At 42.9% G+C, this 13,515-nt stretch overlaps 1 protein-coding gene across 3 annotated transcripts in view; it reads left to right on the top strand.

Annotated features, from left to right (window-relative positions):
• USP37 (ubiquitin specific peptidase 37) overlaps positions 1–4,804 on the top strand; it is a 40,261-nt gene extending 35,457 nt beyond the window's left edge. For all 3 annotated transcript variants that reach the window (XM_067460582.1, XM_060773462.2, XM_060773454.2), the window contains 3 exons: positions 2,653–2,722; positions 2,868–3,006; positions 3,257–4,804. In XM_067460582.1, the coding sequence (XP_067316683.1) occupies positions 2,653–2,722; positions 2,868–3,006; positions 3,257–3,335 (288 nt within the window). In that variant the 3' untranslated portion in view covers positions 3,336–4,804. The remainder of the gene's footprint in view (positions 1–2,652; positions 2,723–2,867; positions 3,007–3,256) is intronic.
• The last annotated feature ends 8,711 nt before the right edge of the window (positions 4,805–13,515 follow it).

Below are 13,515 nucleotides of genomic sequence, written 5' to 3'. Positions count from 1 at the left end.
TGTCTGCTTCCACTTCCCTCCTCCTGGATTTTTTGATCTCTCTGTCAGATTCAGGACTCTCATTATCATTCTTGAAGGTCAATCTGGCAAATATAGATTCGTTTAGAAGCGAGCATTCTCTTCCCTCTCCTTTATCCGATCCTCTTGTAAAGAGATTTCTGCAAGGCTTTACAAATTTCTGGCCCCAAGTAGGCCTGTGCCCCCCTCTTGGAGGTTGGAGGTTGTTCTTTTCGCCCTTACGAAACCACCATTTGAGCCAATGGTCACTTCTGACATGTTCCATCTATCATGGAAAACGGCATTTTTAGTGCCTATTACTTTTGCTTGTCGCGCTAGCGAGCTTATGGCTCTTGAGTCGATAGTCCTTACCTGAAATTTCATAAGGATGTCATGCTGGGCACAGACATTTCCTTCTTACCTAAGGCAGCATCATAGTTTCATATGTCTCAGGACATTGTCCTTCCAACCTTATTTCCAAATCCTTCTACTCCCCTGGAGCAGTCTTTGCACCTTCTTGATGTGCGGAGGGCTCTTGCTTTTTATGTCCACCGCACAGCTCCATTACGGAAGTCCCTACGACTTTTTGTTAAGTACCGTAGGGATACTGTGGGCCTTCCTGTTTCTACCCAGAGGTGGCGGCCTGGATAGTTGCAGCTATCCGGCTAGTTTGCGAAATGGCAGGACTGGACTTACCTGTTCAGATCCATGCTCATTCCACTAGAGCATTGGCACCCTCCATGGTTTTTTTGCACAGTGTACCTCTGCATGATATCTGTCGAGTGGCCATATGGTCACCACCGCATACTTTTGTCTCCCATTATAAATTGGATTTAGCTGCCAAGAAGGAGGCGGCTTTTGGGAGAGCAGTACTTTTTTCTGCACTAGCATGACACCCGCCATCCGTGGGACTGCTCGCTAGTCTACCACAGGTGTGGATTTCACAGTACCACGCAGAAGAAAGTAAGGTTGCTTACCTGTAATCATGTTTCTTCTAGTGGTAACTGTGAAATTCACACAACCCGCCCATCCTCCCCACATTCTGTCATGCCTTTTATCTCTGACTGTCTTTCGCGGTACGGAATTAAGGCTCCAAGCCCCACTGCCTGGCTTTATTAGGAGTAGATGGGCGGGGCTGGAGTCCCTAATTAGGAAAAGCTTTCAAGAAAGATCCGAGTCAGCTGCGTGGACGCAGGGAAATACCACAGGTGTGAATTTCACAGTTACCACTAGAAGAAACATGATTACAGGTAAGCAACCTTACTTTCTTTCCTTTTCTCCTTCATCCATCCCAGTTGAGGCTTGTGGTTCTGCCTCTTATGTGACCTAAAAGGTTAAAATGTTTTCTCAAAGAGAAGGGAAGTGTAATAAATGTCTTGGAAGAGGAAATTGTCATGAGTATATTTGAAATATGTCCCAATTATCTTACTTCATATGAAATAACAAGCACAGTAGTTAAGACACTGCATTATTCATTCAGACATATTCAGAAATATGTGAATGGTGAGAATCGGTTAACTTCACATGTTTGTAGAGGATTTTTCTCTCCCTCTCCTCTGAATTGTGACAGATAAGATGGTGTAAATATTATATTGTCAAAGGCTTTCACAGCCAGAATCACTGGAGTGTTGTGGTCCACATGGCACACAGTTTTCTTGAAAGTGTTTGCTCTGCCATCCAAGGGAATTTCATCTGGCCTTCTGACAAGGACAGCCCTTTAATATATACACCCGGATGCATTTGAGGGAATTATCCTAGAATCTTAGAGTTGGTGTGGTGGAGCTAGCAATAACTTTTGGGAAAGGAAGATTGTGTTGGAGAGAGTCAGGTGTTCAAAATGACCCTGATTAAATGTATGAAATGTGTCCAGAGCGTTGCTGTTGGTGTTGTTGTTGTTGTTGTTGTTGTTGTTATATGCCTTCAAATTGCTTTTGATTTATGGTGACCCTGTCGGGTGTTTTCATGTCAAGCTTTGTTCAGAGAGGGCTGTCTTTGCCTTCTTCTCAATTGGAGAGAGTATGACTTGCTCAAGGACATCCAGTAGGCAATTTGAACCCTGGTCTCCAGGCCACTAAACAAACACTCAAATTCTATATTGTGAAAGAGCTCTTTTGTGTTTATTTTGCATAATTTTGAAAGACTCCTGTTTATGCAAAAAAGAAACCATTTTTTTGGAAATGCTGTGTACTCGTCTTTGCTGCCTTCTTCAAACTCAAATGTTTCCAGCAGACAGAAGCCAAGATATCCCTCTTCCTCATCTGTGCCTCAAGAAAGTTTTCCAACCATTGAACAATTAGACTTGCACAAAGCTTCTGTTGACATGAAAATCTAATTTGCTGTGATGAGAAGAACAATTTCCAAGGATAAAATTGCACTAAATAGGATTTGCTTTCTTCCCTACTAGTTTGGCAGAGAGATTGAAAAATACCCTCCACTCGCCATAAACTATATCCATCCATCCTGTAAGCTAAAGATTAGCCTTTTCAGTTGTTTTCAGGTCTGGAAAAAGTAATTAGATTCAAAGGAAGAATCCCAGTGTTTATACCATAATCTGGCCAAGCTTCACCATAAAATCCCTAACCAACCCTCTTGTCTGAACCAAGTGAAAATGTTATTTGGGAATAAAGTAAAATTAATAATGGATTTCTTTCCCAGACAGGAGAGCTTCCGAATTCGTATCGCCTCACTAGTGTTGTCAGCCATATTGGAGACACATCATCTTCAGGTAAATACCACTTCTATGACAGTTCTGTTCTGAATAAGAAAGCAATTATTTGGCAACTCTAATAAACTGCCTTGAAAAGGTTGGGCTTCTTAATGTAATCTATTAATTGCAATCTGTTTTCCTCTTTCACTTAACTACTTTTCAGGTCACTATATTAGTGATGTGTATGACATCCGCAAGCAGGCGTGGTTCACGTGCAATGACTTGGCGGTGTCCAGAATTCAGGAGGCCTCGGTGCAGAGCGACAGAGACCGCAGTGGCTACATCTTTTTTTATATGCACAAGTAGATAATTGTTTTATTTATTTATTTATTTACTAAATTGTTAAAATGCCTTCCTGCTGGCTACCTCCTATACGGCCTAGAATTGCTTATGCATGTCCTAGGAGCATCAGTTTCCCAGCCTTAAATCAGAAAGATGTAAGATGGCTAGGCCATGCTTTGCTCTGTTAGTCCCTTGACTATAATTCTTTGCCTTGAACATCCCTTGTTTCTTTTAATATAAATACTAATATGAACCTCTCCTCTTCCCTAGGGACATATTTGATGATTTGCTAGAAGTGGAAAAGAATACGCCTTGTGTGGCAGCCCCTGCAAAGAGCGTTTTTTCCTAAGCGCAAAGTATTCTGAACTTTTGTATTTGATGTGCAGGAGCCACAAACCTTCAAGAACTCAGGGCATCGTTGAGACAAATCCCTTGGAGTTGGAGGAATGGACCATTGACTTCATCCATGCAGTGAAATATCTTCTATCCAAAGTTCTCTTCCTTTTTCTCTAGTTACGATATTCAAGAAATTCTTTTGCCACCAATGGAAGTAAATCAAGATAGTGAATCAACAGCTCCTTCAGAAACTCATCAAAGGATAGCATGAAAGGAGACTGCAAGTTCACCCATTTACCTACTGTAGGAAAATGGAGAAGATCAATTTTGGAAATTTTTCTCTCACACACATGAACAAAATAAGCAATAGTTTGTAATCTGGCATATGTTGTGTCCAAAATGTTCGCTGGAAAGTTGTTGTAACTAGGCAGCTAAGTGGTATTCCTTGAAATTGTGAACGGATTAATTTGGGCACTTGTCATTTACAACCCAGGATCGAAAGGATCGAAGAAACTTGGTGCTCTGGAACCTGTTGGATATACCATCTTTATAGTTCACTTTCTTCCTTGTTTGATAATAATATTATATATGTATATATCTACATATATATATTTTAACTTTAAAAAGTTTTTATTCTTTTTGACTGTTTTCCTTTTTTTATGTACTGCCATTTGCAGGACAATTTTATTTCTCTGTGAGTGTGTGTGGATGTTGATATGTATCTGTTTGCTGTGTCTCACTTTGGGCTGTTAGCAGGGAAGGCTGCTAACAGTGGAAGCTTTCAGGTCTAGCCTTTGCCAGGCCTTTTGTCGGGCATTTCCCAGGCAGCGCTAATTGGCAATAGAAGCACGAACAACAGCAGTTCTGTTCTGCTTCTCCACATATTTGCATCAGCCTCCAGGCCTGAGAAACCGCCCATGCTTGAAGGGAGAGATCTTTCCCAGATTTACCATATTGGACAAGAGTCATATGCTGACAGATGAAACCTTAAAATATATTTGGACTTGTTCTAGTTGCCTCTGGTAAGAGCAGTTCAATCAGATGAAATCCCCTTCCTCCCCACAAAGTTTCCAAATATTGTTATGTCTTGTTTGCAAAAACATTTCTGGGCAGAAATATTAAGTTTGATTCATTAGGATAAAAGGAAGCTTATCTTGGCTAAACAGGAAAATGTAATCTAGAATCACTTTGCAAACTTCCCTAATTTACTACAGAAAGTTAATTGCAATGTTTTTATTTTCTTTCTTTCTTTTTTATGTGGCAGTAAAATTGCGAATAACTTTGTTTCCTTCTGTCTCAACCCTGTCATTTCAAATGTTTAAGAGGAGCTGAGATGGTTGCTCAGTCATGCAATTCTAAGTGACACTTGCTACATGTAGCATTGAAGCCTAATATAACTTTATTTCAATGTTTAGCTATTGTGTTGAGCAAGGCAAAGTTCTCAATCCTTAAACTATAAAATGCTGTATTCTGCTACTGTGATTTTGTATTGTTGATGACTGAAGTTACTTCACTCTTGAGGGGTTTTTTTGTTTCTTTTTTTTTTTTTAGCAAGGAATAAATCAATTTTCTTTCTGTGAAAAAGATAACATTATAATATATGATACTCCTGGTCTTCATCTCTCCCCTCCATTTACACACACAGATACACAAACCCATGCATGCGCACATATTCAAAATCGGATTTGGAGATATTTCCTTCCCCATAGCTTCATATAGAAAATGAACTGGCATTGAGGGCTTCAGGAAAATCTGCTATAGTCACCCTTTTTCTAGTGGAAGCCTCTCAGAGATCTTGATTATGCCTTTAAATGGAAGGGCCTGTATCCAGTTCATGGCAATTAGTAGTTAATATCACATCTGTAGCCCTATACTTATAGGATGATAAAGGCAAATTAGGTCATTTATTTAGTCAAAAAATAGTTATGGGTCTGTGTCTTATTAAGAAATTATGGAGTATCTGGATGTGATATTAACCCAAACAAATATGTGTTCTGTAAGATTGATTTGCTTCATCCAGAGAATGCAACATGAGAAAAGCCTTTCTCCCTTTGGCAGCACGGCTTTTATTTAGCAAGAAGTGGTGACTGACTGTATCAAGCAGCAAGTCAGTTTGTTGTCATCCTTCTAAATAGGTTCCTTCTCCCTGAACCAAAATACACTGGCAAGGAAGGGACCCTGTAGAACATGTTATGGTCATTTTCATTTACATCCTGGTTTGCATTTCATACTATGTCCAGTATCTGTAGAAAGCTGGCTTGTTGTGGAAGGATAATACTGTGCTACTAACTAAATCAATTTTGGATATTGTATAGTTCTTCAACATATTTTAATGCTAAAGCTGTGCAAATGTTTACCCTTCATAAAAAATTTCAGGATTACTTTTGAAACCAAATATTGAAATATATAATTTTGAACAGATTCCCATCATACCATCACTTTGGAAATGATATGGAAACCTCTTGAGAGTTTGAGCTGCAGCTGCTGGCATCCAGAATTCTGTTTCCTGTTCATGGGAATTGGGTTTTGAAAGGGGTTTGTTTTTAGAACTGAGTGTCATGAAACAGTTTGGGACATCTTCTCAAGGATGCTATTTTTGGTTTCAAAGGAATGCAGCAGCTAAACACGAGTCCATTATGAGCTTGTGCATATATTTATTTTGATTTTCCCTTGTTCCCTTATTTTTGCTTTTCCTGCATATTTACTTTTTGATAAAGAAAAATAGCCATATGTGTGTTTGCACTAAGTTAGTAAACCCCTCAGTTGACTCCTCCCCTGGCCAGTAAAACTAACCTTGTACATTCAAGGATTTTAAGAAGTAACTCGGGTAGGCCTCTAGAAAAAAACAAAAACCAACCAAAATACTGCCTAATGAAACTTGATCCCCCCCCCCCCCCCCGGGCCATGAACCAGCACCTAAGCTTGCAGATAATAGGGTTTGCTCAAAAGGCTTTAGTTTTGGGGTTTTTCCCTCCTCACATTTGGAAATTGAATCCTCAGCACTTCATAATACTCAGATTTGGAAAGACACTGGAGGAAAACAGAAAAGATTCTGCCGAGTTTGCCCACTTGGATCTTCTGTTTCCTTATAGAGAATCAGCAACCACTGCCACCTGCTTCGTGCAGGGTCTTTGAGATGTTAAATGGGGTTTTTTTTTTTGAGCTGCCAATTTGAGGGTGGGTTAGTTATATAGCATTAAAGACAACAACCTTCCACTTGAAATTCATGGAAGTTCTGTTGTCTGCAGTCGGAGTCTAAGATGTGGAGTTAAACATTCTGGACTGGGAGTTGACTACCTTTGAATGAAAAAAATTGAAGTGTGGTATACTTACTCTATGCTGTGCGCTTCTAGCATTAATCCACTTCATTACTCCTCTATGCTTTAATAAATTACAATGTGAAAACTTGGAGGGGGGAAGAGTGTTTCTTAAATTCCTGGTCATGGCAGTTGTAGGGGAATGCCTTGGTTTTTATGTTGGAAATCACTTTGTGTCCCTTGACACTTAATATGAAGCAGCACTTTTCTGTGTTTTAGCAGACTTGTACCTATGTACTCTTTACAATTCTGCCTATTTTCTTCCTCTTTAAATGATGTGTAGATCAACCTCAGAGAAATTAAAACACTTTATTAATACTGAATTTCTGGTTTTTCTTTCTAGAAACCTGCAAACATCTTACAGTTTAACTCTGCTTTTCTAACAGCATGGTTTTTGTCACTCTTCTCTATTCATTTATGTATGTATTTATTTATTGTGTCAGAAGCTCATTGAGAATACAGGTATAATGTATAGAAAACCCACAACCAAAGTTAAAAACTTGGCATTCTACTAAATTTCCTTTGACCAAAAGCTGACCACTTTGAGTGCCCCTGGTGTTGCTGTACGAAGATCCTCCATTGTGCATGTGGAAGGGCACAGACTGCATTGCAGTAGATGGCCTCTGGTTCACTTTTCTTCCCACTTGCATGTTGTGGACTCCACTTTGTGGCCCCATTTCATAAGGTTAGCTCCGCATCTCGTGGTGCCAGAGCGCAGGCTGCTCAGTGCCTTCTATTCTCTGTAATAATGGCTTTAAAAAGTAATATTACTTGTTTTCTACATCTTAGAAATGAATTCTATATTTTGAATGATATTTCAAGGCTTAGTGCTTTCTGTAATTCTTTTAACATGTATGGACTTACTGGTAATCATTTCAAGAATAGAAACATTTCTGGAGGCACAGTCTAAAACATATTTACTGTACATACATTATATTAGTTGATAGATTTAACATCACATTCCCCAGCCATACTTCTGGTTGGCAAATTAGTTTTCCCTCCAGTTGGAATGAACATCAGAAAGCAAAAGACAAACAAAAAACAGCCAGGAGGTGTCTGTATTCCCCCTTGTCCATCCCCATAGGTTTTATAAGGAAAATTCAGTTTCCCCAATCAGCTGTTGTTAGTAGTCAACCAACTACTTCTTACAGTTGTAAAAGCTTGAGAGACGATGGCAATAGTAGCTGCTTGTTGTATTGTGTACCCAATTACTTCACAATTGCATATAAAAACACATCCAAGCTTCCTACATTCTAAATTGAATTGAGACTGAGCCCTAGTCTTATTTTTCAGGATGATTATAATTAAATACATTCCTTTTACATTGGTGTAGGGCAGGCATGGGCCAAGTTTGGCCCTCCAGGTGTTTTGGACTTCAACTCCCACAATTCCTGGCAGCCTCAGGCCCCTTCCTTTCCCCCCTCAACCGCTTAAGCTGAGGCTGTCAGGAATTGTGGGAGTTGAAGTCCAAAACACCTGGAGGGCCAAAGTTTGCCCATGCTCGGTGTAGGAGGTTGTCATGGAAAGAAGCAATTTTATACCTGAACATTATTTTCCCTACGTGAGTGTGCTGTGAATGCGCACTAATGGTACTTCTGCGCATGCGCAGCATCGCTCCGGATCTTCAGTTAAGATTTAAAAGAATCGGCGGTTGGCCCCGCGCACACTCCCCAGTACACTATAAATAGACCGCGGCTGGTCAACCGCCTCCAGATCTCTTCATCCGCGCTAAAGCCAGCAAGCTCGGATCTTTACTGTCTTAACTTAAGAGATTATTGATTATTTTAATCCTATTTTATTGTTATTTCATTGTTTGTCTCTGCTAAATAGCAGAGATGTCTAATACAAAGAGTTTTAAACGTTGCTCTGCTTGCCAGGGCAACATTCCTGATAATGATGCACATTCCTTGTGCATAGCATGTCTCGGAGAAGGACATTTAACACAAGCTTGTGCCATTTGTCAGTCCTTTACTCCTAAAACAAGAAAAAACAGGGAGATCCGTTTGAAGGCTGCCCTTTATGAACGGGCGCTTCTCCCTGATCTACACCAAAATGTTAGTCAGAAAGAACAAACCTTACCTGAAATGGCGGTCCAAGCAGGATTGACGAAGAAGGTCAAAAAATCCAAGACTCTTCAAGGAAAAACGGCCGCAGCAAAGTTCCCAAAAAAAGTAGGAACCGAGGCCGCGGCTTCAAGAATGCTCTCTCCCTCTGAGAAGGGAAGCGAGACCCCTCCACGTGGCTCCAAAGCAAGTCTGGAGCCAGCATCGACCTCCGTTCGCCCCGTGCGAGCAAGGGAGGAAATTGAAAACGAAAGAGAGCCGAGGCCGGCTGTAGCACGCCCCGCGCGTGCGCAGGAGGAAACCCTGACGCCTCCCATGCCTACGCTCTCGGCGCTGGCTTCCCCTGCAGCCCAAGAAGCGAACTCTGGGGAGGAGCCAGGACAGGCGCCCATGGCAACGCGTCCCTCGGCATCGGATATGCCTGCTGCCGCCTCGACATCGGGGGCCATGCCTCGGCGCCGTGCGCGCGCTCCTTCGCGCACTCATAAGCGCAAGAGGGGACGACGAGACTCCAGCTCCAGTGACTCCTCCTCCTCTTCTTCCTCCACTTCTTGCTCTGATTCTTCATGCTCTGCAAGGGTGCGCAGGCGTGCGCGCGCACGGAGGGCAAAATCGACCTCCAGAGCACATTGGGAGTATCAAAGTGACAGTGGACGCCCCCTTCCACACCCAGGAGTCTATGAGATCACCCCCCAGGGGCGTTTTATATATTGTGGCCCTCCAATTGCCCAGCATCATGGGGACACTTACCATTCTAATTGTGATGCTATAGAATACAGATCTAGAAAGCGGACTGACAAACAGCTGCAAAGACGAGAGGTTTTGCCAGTTCGTCATAGTCATCAAGGGACCTTCTGTGATCAGAGACATACGCCACTACCATCAATTTCTGAAGACCAACCTCCATTGGATGATGGTGAATCAGATTCTTCTGTGGAAGTGATTGATTCCTCCAATGCAGAGAAGGATCAGACCACAAATGCGAAGCGTGCTGAGGACTACAACACGTTTGCTCAGCTGATTGGCAGGATGATAACTGCTTTAAGCATTCCGGCCCCAAAACCGGCCTCCACAGTGGATGATCCCATGTACCCTTCCGAGGAGCAGGACAGTTCTTCGTCTTTGTTACTCCCGACTTTACCATATCTGTTAAAGTTAACTAAAGTTCCTGATGTTTCCCCGTCGGCCGCTCCTGCAGTTCCTAGAAGGGTTGATCTTCTTTACAAAATTGATTTGTCATTAGCGGGCTGGATTGCCCATCCAACATTGCCTAATACGGTGGTGGCAGAGGCAGCAAGGTCAAAGAGACCTAAGAAGTATTCGATAACACCTCCAGATAAGGAGGGAAAAAAGATTGATTCCCTTGGGAAGAAAATACATGTTGCTGCAGGATTGTTCGCCAGAATGGCACACTATGCCACTTATTTCAGTGGATACCAGAGTTTTCTCTGGAACAATATGTTGCCCTATATCAATCGCCTACCGGCTGAAGACCGTCGTCTTCCCAGGGCATATCAGGCTGAAGCTCTTATTCTTTCTAGGTTACAGAAAGACTTCGCCAAACATATGGCTGAGACATCGGGCAAGCTCCTTGCCTCTGCCACGGCCATACGGCGTCATGCGTGGCTTCGTGCTTCAACGCTATCCGAAGAGAGCCGTATGTTGGCGGAAGACCTTCCTATGACTGAGGAAGGTCTTTTTGACCCAACAACGGATGAGAAAATTAAACACTCACGTGAAGTTTTACAAGCAGCTAAATATCCTAATCAATACCCATACCCATGGCAGCCAGGTAACTTTCAAAGACAACGCTGGCAGCAAACTCCATCCTCTTATCGTAGACCGAGTTTTAGTGGGTTTAATCCAAATCAGGGTAATCGGAACGCTTCATCGAGATTCCAATTTGGCCGGAAACAAAATTACAATGCAAAGTCCAGGTATCAACCATACCAGACTAAGGCTAAAGCCGCAGGTAGTTCGAGACGTCGTCTTTGACGAACTTTGTGTTTCTGATACCATCTGTCCCAAGGATAGTGTGTCTGAGTTTCCTAAACCTATAAGTTATGTTTGGTTCAAGGATAGGCTTCGTCCTTTTGCCCAGGCTTGGGCTTCAATCACCACTGATAGGTGGGTCCTCCAGATAATTGAGGAGGGATATTCAATAGAGTTCACCTCATTACCCCCGTTGGGATGTTTGAAAGTCACTCCAGAGTCTCCAGCATTGCTGGAAGAAGTTGAAACTCTCCTAGTGAAGGGAGCAATTACCCGTATTGATAGTTCTATGTTCCATGACTGTTTCTTTTCACGTTATTTTTTAGTAACTAAACGAGGAGGTGGATTGCGTCCTATTTTAGACCTAAGAGGAGTGAACATGTACATTGATACAAAGAAATTTCGAATGGTTTCTCTCTCTGTGATCCTTCCTCTTCTAAATAAAGAAAATTGGTTTGCAACAATAGACTTAAAAGACGCGTATTTTCATATTTCCATGGCTGAACATCATAGGAAGTATCTCGCCTTTATGGTTGGAGACAGAGCCTATAAATTTAATGTTTTACCTTTCGGCCTTAAAACAGCACCCAGAGTATTTACAAAATGCATGGCAGTGATTGCTGCATATCTTAGAACTAGGGGCGTTACGGTTTACCCGTACATAGACGACTGGCTTTTGGTGGCGGTATCGCGAGAACGCTTGCATGTGCATATAGACCTAACACTCTCTCTCCTCCAGTCTTTAGGTCTCGTGGTAAACAGGGAGAAGTCTCACCTACTGCCTGTTCGCAAGATCCAGTTTATTGGAGCGGTCTTGGATTCCGTCCATCAAAAGGCCTTTCTGCCGGAGGACCGATTTACGTCCCTCAAGTCCTTGGTTGCACGCACTCTAAGTTCAAGGAAGGTGTCAGCAAAGAAAATCCAAATTTTGTTAGGGCACATGGCATCTACGACTGCCGTTACACCTTATGCCCGGCTACGTTTAAGACCCATCCAGAATTGGTTCCTGACTATATTTCGCCCTGGTTTGGACAACCCCCATGTGCGGTTTCACATTCCAGGAAAAATACGACGCGCTCTTTTGTGGTGGACGGAGCCGGACAATGTAACTGTGGGTTTGCCTTTCCAGAGCCCGGATCCGTCCGCTGTGGTCACGACGGATTCTTCTTTAAGGGGCTGGGGCGCACATTTCGAGGGCTTAACTGCCCAGGGTGTGTGGGCTCCAGAGGAGTCAGTGTACCACATAAATGTTCTGGAATTACTCGCCGTAGAAAAGGCGCTAAAATCCTTCGAGATGGCACTGTTAGGCAAGGTAGTTCAGGTGGTAACGGACAACACGACATCGATGTATTATATAAACAAGCAAGGGGGTACGAGGTCACAGGTCCTGTCGAGTCTGACTATGCGCATCTGGAAGTGGTGCATAGCCAGGGAAATTCATCTCTTGGCTGTTCACCTCCCAGGGGAGGAGAATATACTAGCAGACAACTTAAGCAGATCCCCCATGTCCAATCACGAGTGGTCTATCAATCGCAAGGAACTCAATACGATCTTCAAGATCTGGGGATTTCCGACGATAGATCTGTTTGCATCACAGGAAAACGCAAAGTGCCCCCTCTATTGTGCACGCAGGAGGGTGGATCTGAAACAGGGTTGTCTAGGGGATGCGTTTCTACGCAAATGGAACACCGAATTTCTGTATGTGTTCCCCCCTTTTCCGCTGCTCCCGAAAGTTCTTTCAAAGATACGGAGGGACAACGGAGACTGTATTCTAGTGTCGCCTTGGTGGCCTCGCCAGCCATGGTTCTCGGTGCTTCTCGAGATGTCCAAGGGGAGGTACAGGCGATTTCCAGACAAGATAGATCTCCTAACATCACAAAACGGGCAGGTTCTTTACCCGGATGCCCATATGTTGAGACTGACTGCCTGGAGGATTGCTCCAGACAGTTAGGTTCTTCTGCGCCCTTGTCAGCCCCGGTTAGGGCTATTCTGGACGCAGCTCAGAAACCATCAACTAAGCGTTCATATGTATATAAATGGGCACGTTTTTCCAAATTTATGAAGGAGAAAAACATTGATCCAGTTAATGCCCCGATTTCGTTAGTTTTGGATTTTTTAGTTTCGTTGTCTGACTTGGGTTTATCGTTGTCATCCCTGAAATGTTACCTGGCGGCCATATCATGGTATAGGAGGAAGAAAGGATTGCCCTCCCTCTTTTCGGAGTATTTAATCAAGCTCTTCCTTAAGGGGTTTGGTAATGTTAAGCCAGCAGTTATTCCTGTTATTCCTCCGTGGAGCCTGGAGGTAGTTCTCTCATCTCTTCAAGGCCCTCCATATGAACCCATGGCCTCGTGCGATATTTCGCATCTATCTTGGAAGACCTCTTTCTTAGTAGCAATAACATCTGCCAGGCGTGTTAGTGAGATCTGTGCGCTTAGATCAGATGAGCCTTACCTCCGGTTCCACAGGGATAAGGTTGTGCTCCGCACAGACATTTCCTTTCTTCCCAAGGTAACATCTTCTTTCCACATGTCCCAAGAGATTGTATTGCCAGCCTTTTTTCAGGCTCCTACTTCGCCCATGGAACGTAGTCTTCATTTGTTGGACGTACGTAGGGCAATAGCCTTTTACCTCAGCAGAACTAAAGATTTAAGAAAGACCCCGAGGTTATTTGTTAAATACAGAAAAGATACCTGCGGTCTCCCTGTTTCATCACAACGCCTGTCTTCCTGGATAGTCTCTGTGATCAAGTTGGCTTACAAGAATTCGGGACGTGAGCTTCCTGTTGGTGTAAAAGGGCACTCTACAAGAGCGGTGTCTA

Source organism: Anolis sagrei, chromosome 1 (assembly GCF_037176765.1).
Source record: "Anolis sagrei isolate rAnoSag1 chromosome 1, rAnoSag1.mat, whole genome shotgun sequence".
Lineage (NCBI taxonomy): Eukaryota > Metazoa > Chordata > Lepidosauria > Squamata > Dactyloidae > Anolis > Anolis sagrei.
The sequence above is the reverse complement of the archived record's forward strand: the minus strand, read 5'-3'. Positions and strand labels throughout refer to the sequence as shown.